This window comes from Delphinapterus leucas, chromosome 4 (genome assembly GCF_059928025.1).
Source record: "Delphinapterus leucas isolate spDelLeu-1000000601 "Yukka" chromosome 4, BTC_Dleu_Yukka2, whole genome shotgun sequence".
Taxonomy (NCBI): domain Eukaryota; kingdom Metazoa; phylum Chordata; class Mammalia; order Artiodactyla; family Monodontidae; genus Delphinapterus; species Delphinapterus leucas.
In genome coordinates, this window is record NC_143132.1 from 73,056,855 (window position 1) to 73,070,138 (window position 13,284).

A 13,284-nucleotide genomic window follows, 5' to 3' on the forward strand; every position below is an offset into this window, starting at 1 on the left:
CAAACCCAAACCCAAGGGCTTCCCTGGTGGCACAGTGGTTAAGAATCTGCCTGCCAATGCAGGGTACACAGGTTCAAGCCCTGGTCCAGGAAGATCCCACATGCCACGGAGCAACTAAGCCCGTGCGCCACAACTACTGAGCCTGTGCTCTAGAGCCCGCGAGCCACAACTACTGAAGCCTGCACGCCTAAAGCCCGTGCTCCACAACAAGAGAAGCCACCGCAATGAGAAGCCCGTGCACGGCAATGAACAGTAGCCCCCGCTCGCCATAACTAGAGAAAGCCTGCGAGCAGCAACGAAGACCCAACGCAGCCAAAAATTAAAACAAGTAAAATAAATAAATTTATTAAAAAAAAACAAAAACCCAAACCCAAGAAGTGATAACACAGACTCTGCTGATCAGTGACCTGGTTTAATTAAAAATAAGTCCATAGAAGGAAGGTGAGCCATCAATGAAGGCCACCCTGAGCACCATAGAACAGGTGTGTGTGTGTGTATAAGCACCAGGTGAGACAGACAGGGAACCTGGACCCACCCCTGGGGGAGGAGAGGCCACAGTGCCCGTCCTATGTATCACAGCTCCTGCCAAGAATGTCCCATCAACAGGGGTCCCACCGCAGGCAAGACCAAGCGGACCCAAACCAGAAACAAATGACCTCTTAACCAATGAGCACCTCCACACAAGTTTGTCCTAAGATAAGCTGGAGAAACCTCAAATGGAAATCTCCAGAATGTTGCCACCCCCTCCACTCAGCTCTGAATCACTGGCTGCAGGCTGCACACAGCAGCACCAAGGACATGCAAAGAGGTGCATGGTGGGCACATGGTATATATGGCCCAGGTGAGGGTACAGAGCTCATCACAGGATCCTCAGATAACTGGATCCAGAGCAGCCCCGGAACATAAAATGTGAAATGTTTCTACAGCAGTGGCAGGAACACACGACTTGGACCTTTATATTTTATATAAAGCAATATAAGCAAAATTGATTTATAAGCAATAAAAGGGTAATTCATGTATCCTCTTTGAGCCAAAAATTCTTCATGCACTAAAGAAAAAAAAACTGCCCTTTTTACTCATGAGGCTGGTTTAAGGATCAAATGAGATAAATTTTTTTGATGTGGACCATTTCTTTAAAGTCTTTACTAAATTTATTACAATATTGCTTCTGCTTTATGTTTTGGTTTTTTGGCCCCGATGCATGTGGGATCTTAGCTGACCAGGGATCGAACCTGCACCCCCTGAATTGGAAGGCGAAGTCTTAACCACTGGACCGCCAGGGGAGTCCTGAGATAAATTTTTTGAACTGATGCTTTGGCTTTAAAATATAAAGGATTTGGATTCTATTTTATAATAAATCTGTTTTTAATATAAAGATGTCTACCTAAAATCGTTGTATAAAATCAATTCCAGAAAGACAGATTCACCATGTTTGCCCTGAGGTTTGTGGGCCCTGCCTACCACTCTGCACCCCAGTTGAGAAGGCCCGAGCCATTCACTGGGCACACGAGTTGAGCTGGGCTGCCTGCTCTGGTTAACGCTCAGACTGGTAGTGGGTCCTCCTGGGACTGGGATAATCCACAAGTGGGTAATCAAGAGGTAATGACACAAGCCCCTCCCCCTCCCTCCCTCCGTCCTCTTCCCTCCCCCCAGGGCTCCACAACAGAGGCCAGTGCGAAACTCCTCAGTGTACGTAGATCCTGTCGGAGATCGCTCCGGCCAAGTGGGTCGTGATCCGCATTCGCACCCAACAGCAGTAGTCCATGGGGTGGTAGCGAGCGTAGGGGGTAGCCGGAGGGCAGGGTGTGGGTGACAGTGCTGATGATGGGGGACGTGTCCGTGGAGCTGCTGTTGCAGTAGGTCTCCGTCTTCGTGACCCTCTCGTCAAAGTACTTCCGGCCGTAGTCCTTGCGCACCCCCGCAGGCAGCTCGTCCCACATCTTACTGGCGATGGCCTGGATGCGCTCAGCGACGTGGAGGCTGGTGGTGGCGATGAAGTTGCCGGGTTCCACCACGCCGACCTTCACTCCCAGTGGGTGCACCTCGTAGCGCAGGCAGTCGGAGAAAGCCTCCACCCCAAACCTGGTGATGCAGTACGGGGGGCCGGCCGCGTGGGCCGTGCGGCCCAGCATGCCGCTGGTGTTGACCACGCAGCCTGCGGAGCAAGACAGCAAACTCCTGCTCACGGAACAATACCTGCAGAGGGTCTGGGGCCTGGCATGTTTCTGGAGATCTGGCCAGAACCCGGCCTTCTGGCCCCTGACAGCTATTTTGCGGCCTGTCAGGCTGGGGCTCCGCCTTCTGAACCAGCCAGGGTCAGGGGTACCCCTCGTTTATAATGAAGGCCAGCTCAGGCCCACACATCAGCGTCAGCATCTCTGGTATTTCCTGGGTAGCTGGCTGTTCCCAGGCAGGACAGGGGAGGAGGAAAGAGTGGAAAGCAGGCCTACGTAGTGGGAGGGCACAGTAAAATGAGCAACACACAGCAAGCTCTGTCTCGCCTGCCATGTTCTCCTATTGCCAGTAACCCCAAATTGTTATCACCTGGTCGGGCTCTGTCGCCAAGAAGGCAGGGGCAGGGTTCTGAACCTGACTGCAGATCTAAGACATGCGGACAGAGTCTCAGGCACCGGGAGAGAGTGGGGAGCTGGAGAAGCTCTCCCATAGGCCCAGCCTGGGGGTGCTAGGAGCTGACCACAGCCTCTCCCAGCCGTGGGGCAGTGGATGGAGAAGGAGCCATCCAGCCTGCCCGGTAAGCCCAGGCAGACTTGAGACCCACTCGCCCTGGGTGTGCACCCAGGAAGTTAAGGCACAGCCCCACCTGGGCACTGTGAGGAGACACCTTTCAGAAACCTCTATGTTGGAAGTTGCTGAAGGATTGGGGTTTTCTTCCAAAACCCTACAGCTGCTCTCTGGGTTCCTCCTGTCATTGCTGGGACACTGGGATGGATGGTATGGATCTTCCCCTTTTTTGCCATAATTGTTTGCTGCTATTGGGAGAAAATCTGAGTCAGTGACTTAGGTGGTTTGCTTACATTTGGCCACCTAACGTGGTTTGTTTTGGCCATTTCTAATCTTGATTATTACTATTATTATTTTCACCTACTACCACAATTGTCTCATTGGTTAACTATGGCGTAGTAACCCATAGAATGGATATGCCAACATTTACTTAACCACACCCCTCTCCATACCTGATGTGTACTCACAGCTCTGTACACAAAGGTGCTTATTTGTCTAGATTAGGTTCCCAGACTGGGATTACAACTGTCATCTTTTAGCCTTTGGTGCAGACCGCTGACCTCTTACCTGCTCTGCTTTCTGAAAATCACACATCCCTTTCTGCCCCCCCCCCCCCGTCCAGGGCACCCCCGCTGGTCACCACCCACGGCCCCGTGTGGCCCCTGGGAGTCATGCACTCAGCCAGTGAGGGCAGTGGATGTTGAGTCTGCTGAGACCTATTTCCATTCTGAGCAAAGATGAAAAGGTAGAGCAGGCCCAGGGGGCAGGAAGAAGGTCCCTTTCAAACACAGCTGTGGCCCTCTAAATGAGGGGGAGAAAGGGTTTTGTCCCCTGCACTGTGCCCCAGAGGTTTACTTCCACCACCTCCTTGTAGGTCTCCATGCTGGTGAACTCCACATCCCCCAAACATTGAGATGCCCGCATTGTTAACCAGGCCCTACAAGCCTGGACAGGAGGGGACAGAACCGCACTCATCACAGGGCTCGGCCTCTGGATATCACCCATCAGCCTGCAGGCCATTCCCCTCCTCACTTTCATTCCTTTTCCCCATAACTTGCCAGCTTCTTGTCCAAGGCTCTCGGGACACGTTCTAGAGTCACCCAAGAATGACAGGAGATGGAGAGGCCTAAACTGCAGGCTGTGACCCTCCCTTCAGTCTCGTGTCCAATTCTCATCTCACTTCTGCCTGCAGCGACTCTCTGACCCATCATGACCCAGCCCTCCTCAAGCCTGGAGCCCCACCTCACCTCACTCATTTCTACCCTATTCCCTCCAGTCTCATCCCACTCCCTGCACCTGGGCACCTGTTTATTCATTCCTGCCTCTGAGCCTTCACTTGTATTTTCCCTCTTGCCAGAAACCAGGGGAACCTCAGGAGTCTTCCAGGCCAAGCCCTCTCTGGAGGACCAGAGAGGGGACGTGGTGTCCAAGGTCACACAGCAAGTTAGAGGCTCAGCCAAGCCTTGATGTCGGGTGGGGCCCCCAGTCCAGCTCCACTCCAAGACCCTCCTAACCACTACTCCATCCTCTGTGAACCATGCACTATTGGCTGGGTGTCATGTGCTGAGCCCCTGGCACCTGGTAAGCTGTTCATCAATATGAACAATGGACACACCTAGTCTTTGCAGGTAGCGAATACCCCTCAGCTTTGTGTGGTCCCATGGGGCTTAGTACAGGGTCAGAGCAAACATACACTCTCTGAGTGTACTTGGGTTGACTGTTTCCTGCAAGGCCAGCTAAGGGCCAGATAAGTAGACTCAGAGAACTGTGTGCTAGAAGGATCACTGGAGTCCGTTTAGCCTGATTACTACTCTCACAGCTAGGGAAACAGAGGACCCAAGGGGGAAGCCTGGCTCTGGTGTGACCAGTGAGGCTGAGGCAGAGGCAGAGCTGAACTGGGGGACGGGGCAATGAGGAGGCAGCCTTGTGCTGCAGGGCCCCCTCTGAGCTGTCTTTTGGGTGTAAGGACTGGATGGGCTGGAGCCTCAGGACGGCGGGGCCCTGCCTCTTCTTTGTGGAATCCCTCAGGATTTAGTCTCCCGTGGCCATGAAGGTGCTCCTTGCCAAGGCGTAGCCTCAGGGCACAGCTGCCTCCTGGGGGGCTGACCCCTGCCTGTGGGAACTCTGGCCCTGCGTCACCCCTAGTTAATCATGGAAATGAGTTTGTGTAAATGACAGAGTAATTGGTCTCTAGCTTCTTTCCTTCGTTTTACCCAAATTAAAGCTTCCTCAACTGACCTCTGGTGCCTTCTCCTTCAATTATGGAGAATTAAGGTCATTTATTAGAGGAAGGAAATGGCTGGTTAACAAAGTGCTCATGACGCTCTCACCCCCACTCCCCATGGCGGCCAAGCCGAAGCCTCCCCCGGCTCAGCTCTCAGGGCTGACCTCACGCAGCCACTCCCTCTCCCCCCCCGCCCCCCCCCCCACTGCAGACTTTCCCCTGCAAGTCTTTGCCCCACTCCTGTCACCAGGAGAAGCAGGAGGCCTCTCACCAATTGTCAATGCTGCCACTTCACCCTCCACCTTCCACACCATCAGCCATCCATTTTCTCTCTTACGCAACTTCCACTCCTCCCTTGCCCCGGCTCCCTCCCTTCAACATTGTACACAGCAGATGCTCAATAAATGTTTGTCAGGTGAATGACTGTCTGCAAATACCATGTCCCCATATCCCAAAGAACTTTTTCTTAATCACGCTACCCCCTCACACCACCGTCTTGCTCTCCTTCCCTCCACAGCCAGGCTTCTGAGAACGTAAGCTACACTCTCCAGTTTCCCAGTTCCCTGCCACTCTGGGTCCCGGCCCCATGCTGCTCCAGGGTGGCCAGGGCGGCCCATGCTAAGGACGTCTCCCTCATCCCTCACCCCCGCCATCTTCACTGGCCTCAACCTCTCCCTCCGCACCTGGTGTGCTTACACCTCTTATGGATCCTGACCCTCACTCCTCCCTTCGCATTAATGATACCCAAGCATCTCCTCCATCTTCCCTGACCCCTTTCTTCCACCTGTCCCTCAATGTCCTGTCCTAGTGCACCTTCCCTCAAATGACACTCAATGCTTAGGCAGCCTCATCTTCTTTATGTTCATGGGAATTTCCAGCTGCTTTGTGTTTGATTCATATGGCACAGTATCACACAACATAAAATACATACAGTCCTTTTATCCAGCTAAAATTTAATTACATCTGACACCGATAACGAAAAAGTTTAACTGAACTTGACCTGTGGAAGCACACTGTTCCTGGATCACAACTCTGACGACATGATAAGTAGCAACGGTCTGTGGACGAAGGAGCTCACTGGAGTCCTCAGCCAGCATTCTGAATAAACTCATGACATTCCTGCTGGTCTGGGTGACAGCTGTTCTCCTGCAACGGCCCCATCGCCACCTCCGAGTAACTGTTCCAATGTACCCCCAGGGAGTCATGGCTCCTCCCAACCCCACCTCCTCCTCCAGACCATCGCTCTTACCTGCATGTCCCACAGGTCCCCAACTCATGCTAACCAACCAACACACCAAGTGCCCAGTGGCCCAAGCCTGCTCCTCTTCCTTGCTAATAGTTTCACTGTCATCTTCAACTCCTCCAGCCCCTTCATCTCTTCCCCATCTAATGAGTCAAGAGTACTATTAATATTACTGAGAAAGATCAAAAGGACAGCTGCCAGGCCCTGAACTAAGCACTATGCATCCATTCATTCTCCTGATCCTCACAACCAACCTATAAAAAAGTACGATAGATACTAAATTGTTCCATATCTGGATGAGGCAACTGAGGCTCAGAGAGGTTAAGAACCTTGCTCAGTGTCACCCAGCTAACCAGTGGACAGGAGGGCATTAGGACCCAGGTCTGTGTGAGGACACAGCCCTGGCACTTAACCCTGTGCTGCTGTTGCCTTCCTTTGCTGTGTCCTTAGAATCCGTGCCTTCTTTCCTGTGTCTACAGCATTAGTTTGGGTCCCTGTTGCCTCCCTCCTATGTTGTTGGAGAAGCCCTCCCAGGTCTCCCTGTCACAGTCTCTTTCCTCCTCCTCCATCCTGATCTGACCCCCTCCGGCAGACTCTCCTCTTCGGTCAACCACTTCCTGCTCCTATGCTTCCCTTCCGGAGTGGGGCGTGCGAGGCCTCCTTTCCCATGCTTCTCACCCACTCCCCACCAAGGACTCTGCCCTCTCTGAGCCTGAACAGCCTGCCACTCCTCTGACATCGCAGCCCCTCCTGCCTCCGCTGCTTCCTGGCTCTGCTCAGCTCCCCTGCCCCTCAGCCTGAGAGCAGCTTTAGTTGAAATGCCCCTGCCGTGGTCAGATTGACATGTGAGCCTCACAGATGGACAAGCTGAGACCCTCACAGGTGAAGGGACAAGCCCAAGATCACACTTCTAGTAAGAGGCTAAGCCCAGAGTAACTCCAGTCTTCTCACTCCCAGACCAAGGGGGCCCCAGATGTAGGGTCTTCCCTGTCCGTGGCATAATGTCTCCAGTGCTATAACTGTTCCTCATAGGTCCCACCGTGAAGCCACTGACTTCCACTTGGCTGGTGCCCAACTACAGACTTCTCCTCCCCGCTCATACCCTTTCGGGTGCTCAGCATACTACCAAGTATACAGTAGGCACTCAATAAATGTTTACTGAATGCAAGATAAGGGATGGTTTCAAGATCAGGCCAGGCCCACAGCCTGCTGGTTGGTCTACTCACTTGGCCTTTCCCTGCAGTGGGGAGGAGAGGGCTGGTTACAGGCTCTGGATGTCCAGTCCCTCAGAGCCCTGCTGGGGAGCAAAGGGGCTCGTGGCAGATGGCTCACCAGCTCTAATCGGACAATGCCCTTCATCTCACCACCACGCTGGCTCCCCTGGCTTTGGCAGCAACTGTTCCACAGAGCCAGGGTGAAAGGCATCAAACTCGCCATCAAAATGTGCCCTCCACGGTGCAGGCAATGGGAGTGGGGAGAATGCACTTGTCTCCCGGAAGGTTCCTGCTGGGGTCGATGGGTGGAGTACGATTCAGAGCGGCCACCAGCTTAGGAAAGGCATCTGGTCTGAAAGCTCAGGGAGGGCACCACCTAGAGGTCAAAGACAGTATTGCCTGAGAAGGCAGGAATTTGCACTGTTTTACCGGGAAAAAGACAGTTGGGAGGAGGGGGCAGGAAGGGAGAGAAAGAGGGAGAGAGAGACATGTGCAACCAGGTACCTGACAGATTTTTTTTCTTTTTCAGACCTAAAAATCTTCACATCTTTCTTCCAAAAAATGCAGTATTGGTTAAGTAAGGTCATGGTAAGTGGTTTAACAACCCTTCCTGAAATGCATCGAGCAGAAAAAAGCAGCAGGGAAAGGTTTGTGTGTCAGGGTGGTGCTGGGGTTTGAGCCCAATCCAAGGGCAGGGGGTGAGTGCTTCCCCCTGCAACCCAGGGTCCTCCCCGCCTTGCCCGGTTAGGCTAACTGGCCAGACTAGTACAGGGAATGGAGGTGATTCTGCCCTGGCGGCAGAGGACAACAAGAACCAGGGTCTGTGTACTCAGGTGCATCCCTTAAGAGGTGCCCAGTTGTTCCAGCTACAGTTGGAAATAAGGGCATCGCCACCTGTCCTGACCTGCTCAGGTTAGTGCAATGAGGAAATTGTTTTTTTAAAAAACCTGTTATATGACAAGCTCTATGCAAATTCAGGTATTATTAAACAGGAGAAAAGTGTCATTCACTCAGCAAACATTTCTTGGGCCTCTGTCATGTTCCAGCACTGTGCTAAGAACACAGACACAAAAATAAATAACTCAGCCTCTGTTCGCAAAGAGTCAAGTTTTAGGGAAGGGGGCAGATGGGTAAGCAAAGAATACGGGGTGACTTTGCTGTATGAAAGCTTGTGGGAGGTGGGAGGCTGCACAGAAGGTGGGGTGGGCAGGGAAGAGCCTCCAAAGGCAGTGCCAGCTGAGGACATTAACAAGAGGGGGCCTGGGGATGGGGCACTGCAGGAGGAGGGGCACTACGGTCCTGCCGTAAGCCACTGCAGGCAGAGCAGAGGCAGAGGGAAGTGGTGGGACATGAGGCAGGAGAGGTGGGCAGGGGTCTGCTTGGGGTCCGGGGTGAGCTGCTGGAGGATTTGAATAAACTAGACGTCATTTATTGTTTACTGTGCTTCACACTGTGCTAAGCACTTGACACGCATTATCTCATTAGTCCTCACGTCCTAAGCAGGTTGTATTACCGTATTTCCTGTATTCTATGACACATACTTTTTTCACCATAGGGATGAGCTACGATCGATGTGAAAATTAAACACTGTCAGTCATAATTTAATTGGTAGCGACTTTTCTCAGTGGTCTACAGAACAGTGATGCATCTTATGAGAGGGAAAGGAGTAGCTGCCAGAGGATGAAGTGATGGAGAAATGCCTACTCTCAGCCGAGGGCTTGCCTGGGCTACATCTGGTACTGAAACAAACATCCCCAGGAAGGCCAGAGCGGGAAGCACGAGGATGGTCAGCATACACCTGCGGTGGAAAGTTCTCTGCAGGTTGGGCTGAGTGTCAGTGGTTTGAACTAGGAGGACCCTAACCCCAGGTTCTCCAGGGGGCCTCCCCAGTGGCCCTGGAAGCAGCAGCACGGTGTAGCACCAGGAATGCCAGCCACATCCAGAGTCACCTCTGCACAGAGCAGCCAGGTGTGAGGCTCAGTCCACGCTGAACCCCCCTGGTATGCCAGTCTTCCCAAACAACATGGTGTTCCAGCTATGGGGGAGCAGACGAGCCTGGAGCTCCTGCTGCCGTCCCCACAGAGGGCTGCACCAGAGAAGAGCTCCCTGGACGCCGTCTTCAAGTCCAGAGGCTGGAGGGGCTGGTGCCCACAGACACCTCTCTTTCCCACAGACAGCGCGTGGACATTAGGAAAACACATGTCTTGTTTTAATTCAGTCTTCATATCGTGGTTCCTCAAATGCCCCTTGGGGTAGAGCCCGCGTGGCCTGAGTCTCTGAGGGATGCTGATGTCTACTTCCGATAGCACGGATTCCAGCTGCTATCGAGAGCTGAGTGACATTTCCTCCTCTGGACTTCGTTAACCCTGCTGCCATCTGGCAGCAGCTCTCGGGCCCCACGCCAGACCTCTCCTGTGCCTCTAGCCAGCATCAAGCCAATGCCTCTGCAGTTCCCGGGGGAAGCCCCTCACTCTAGGCCAGGGTACCGGCAGGAACTTAGCTTGGCAGCTTGGCAGCTAAGAGCCTTCTCACAGAGGAAACCGGGGGTTAATCTCACAGCCCACAGCTTCAGGCTCAGCATTCAGGCCCCAGGAGAGAAACCCCACCCTCCTACCTTCTCCAGACATTCCTCCCAGGAGTCCTCATCTGCCTCTGAGCAGCCTGCATGTCCTGCTGTCAGTTTGCCTCCAGCTGTTCAAAGGAAACTTTTCCCAACCCCCCTCAGCCCGCAGACCATGGCAGTCTGTCCCCTTCCGGATCCACCTGTCCCGGGGCCCAGGCTGCACTGCCCGGGCCACACTGCCTCCCTGGCTCCAGGGTTTCTGTCTTTGTCCATGTCTGTCTTGCTGCTCAGGGACAAGCATTCGGTCCGACTGTGTTGGTGCCTGTGTAACCGGTTTATTGATAAACCCACTTCTTTCACTATCCCTTTAAACTTCATCTGTAAGCTACTTTACCACCCCTGGATGAAATTTCAGGCAAGTCTTGTAGCTTTTCCACTCATTCTCAGATCACAGAGAACCTCTTTGTTTTGGCAGGGAGTCCAGTTCAGTCTACTAATCAAATAACTCCTGTCCAGTCTGGCTTGAATACCCAAACTCTCAAACTTATATCCAGTTTAGATATCCAGTTTGGATCTAGAGACTGTCATACAGAGTGAAGTAAGTCAGAAAGAGAAAAACAAATATCGTATATTAAAGCATATATGTGGAACCTAGAAAAATGGTACAGATGAACTGGATTGCAGGGCAGAAATAGAGACACAGATGTAGAGAACAAACGTATGGACACCAAGGGGGGAAAGTGGCGGGGGCGGGTGGTAGTGGTGTGATGAATTGGGAGATTGGGATTGACATGTATACACTGATATGTATAAAATGGATGACTAATAAGAACCTGCTGTATAAAAAAATAAATAAAATAAAATAAAATTCAAAAAAAACACAACAATTTATATCCAGTTTAGAGCCTGCCCTGACCCAGGCCTGGCAGGGCTGTGGGAAGTGGGAGTGGGGTGCCAGGTAGCAGGGCTGGAAGCTGGCCTTCTCACTATTTTCAAGTTCGTCCTCCTCTCCTATTCCTTAATCTCTGACCCTTCCAGGGCTGGATGCAGGGGCTGACTAATGAAAGGGCGAGATGTAGTCTTCCGAGGGTGGTGCCATTGTTGTCTGCTCTTGGAGCCCTGGGACAGCAGGTGCTCAAGAACTGGTCCTCCCTTCTTGGGACACTTTTGTGGTTTCCGCAGAGATCCTTCCACTGGACCATTCCCTCCTCTACCTGGGCATCTCCTCCCTCAGCCTGGGCGCTTCAGTGCGACACCCTTCTGGCTGAGTCACACGCACCCTCCTAGAGGTCTCACTGCACAGGTGCCCTTAAGATAACTCCAGGCAGCTCTCCCATTGTGCATATCAGGTCCAGGCGGCAGTGTCCTGCCTGGGTAGAAGGACAGCCCTCTCTCTAGGGGCTCTCTTTGCTCTGCTTCCAGATGAGCCACTCCACCCTCATTTGAGGGCTTTTAGACTTCTTTTGGTAAACACTAACACACCATTTTGTGACCTCCAAACTCCAAGGCACAAAATGTAAGTTCTCCAAGTAAGTTCTCTTGAAGCCCACCTCATTTTAGTTGAGACCAGAGGGAAAACAGCACAGCACCCTAACTACCCTTTCCAACCGTTCAACCTCTTCTACCTCAATTTATTACAACATGGAGGCAGGTCATGGGCTAGTCCCAGCAGAAAGGTTTCACAGTCGCTCAGCATTTATCGTTAGGCAGTCTAGCACCTCAAGGCAGAATGTGAGGGCACTCAGCACATATTATATGTGAGCATCTATCACACGTATTAGAAACATGGTGACAAGAGGAACAAGTCTGGAGTGTTGTAATAGTACAGGATGAGCCAAAGGAGGAGCCAGCAAAGGAGATGGAGAAAAACCAAGAGTGCAGGGTGTCCACAAAGTCAAGAAACAAAGCGTTACAAGCGGGAGTGGTTTGTTTGGTCAAAGCTGCTGACAGGTTGCATATGAAAATGGTCTGAGAAGTAGCCAATGGATCTGACAAAATAGGGGCTGCTGGCATCCTTGATAAAAGCCGTATCAGAGGCATTCAGAGCCCCGCCTGGTCTGGTCCTGCCTTCCTTTCTCAGCTTCCTCTTCCTCCACAAAGGGCACTAGGCTTCAGCTACCTCAAAGTACCAGTGATGTCTGGATATGCCACCTCCGCCCATCACGGGGAACTCCTGTTCGTCCTTACAGATGGTGATGAAATGCCATCTTGGCCCACCAAGCCTTCCCTGCGCTCCCAGAGAGGCAATCTTTTCCTCCTCCGATACAAATCTTCCCACCACCACCCCCCATGCTCATTCAGACTCCGCCCCTCTCACTTATTGGGCTTCAGCCACAGAGGCCTCCTGCTGTTTCTCTAGCCCCCCAGGCACAGGCTCTCCTTGGGGGTTTTGGCTTGGCCGTCCCCTTTTCCCACACGCATCTGCATGACTTGCTCCCTCACTTCTCAGTGAAGTCCTTCTTCCCTCTTTAAAACCCTTCCACCACATTCACCCTCCATCTTCTTTTCCTGCTTTATTTTCCTCCATAGCTTTTATCATCCCACAGAGAAGCAATTTACTTACTTACTGTATTCCTTGTCTATCTCCTCCCCCCACGTAAACTCCACAGGGCAAGAACCTGTCACTGAATTGGTACATGCTGTAGCTCCAACAGAGAATGTTGTTGGATCATAGCAGGTGCTCAATAAACATCTTTTGGTGAATAAACAAATAAACAGAGTGGTAGGAGCAAAAGCCCCATCTAACTAGGTTGGGGGAAAAAATGGAAAGTAAATGAAAATATCTAGTACAAGAAACCCTCTCAGGGTGCTTTTCTATAAAGGAAAGCAGAGAAATGGGGTGGTAGCACACACAGGAAGTGGAGTTGTGTCGTGGTGTGTGTGTGCGCACACGCATGTACATGTGCCAAAGTGATTTGGTAGAGAGTGAGGGGTTAATGATGTGGGAGGGTGGAGACACCTATCTGGTGGAGCCAAGTCCCTGAGCTGGCCTGAGGCACTGAGATCTGAAGCACTAGAGGAGGGGTAACTAAATAAGAGCAGGCAGAGTGTTTGGCAGACGTAGCTAGAATCTATCATGCGGCTTAACATCTCAGAACCAGCTTGGAAGACTAAGCTCCCATTTTCAACTCCTGCAGCACTTTATCCATAGCCCCTAATGGCTCTGACCATTTTCTGGTTTGCATAACTAGTTCAGACCTCTAGTGACTTCTGCCCCCTCTAGCTCTTAACCAGAACAGACAGACCATGACACCGTAATACTCAAGAGGTAGACACCACCAGACATAACCTGGCAGTG

At 52.1% G+C, this 13,284-nt stretch overlaps 1 protein-coding gene across 1 annotated transcript in view; it reads right to left on the reverse strand.

Annotated features, from left to right (window-relative positions):
• Positions 1 to 395: 395 nt before the first annotated feature.
• BDH1 (3-hydroxybutyrate dehydrogenase 1) overlaps positions 396 to 13,284 on the reverse strand; it is a 35,948-nt gene continuing 23,059 nt past the window's right edge. Inside the window, 5 exon segments of the mRNA XM_089909904.1 lie at positions 396 to 1,792; positions 1,794 to 2,175; positions 3,530 to 3,645; positions 3,647 to 3,679; positions 7,542 to 7,605. Coding sequence (XP_089766030.1) covers positions 1,685 to 1,792; positions 1,794 to 2,175; positions 3,530 to 3,645; positions 3,647 to 3,679; positions 7,542 to 7,605 — 703 coding nt within the window. The 3' untranslated portion in view covers positions 396 to 1,684.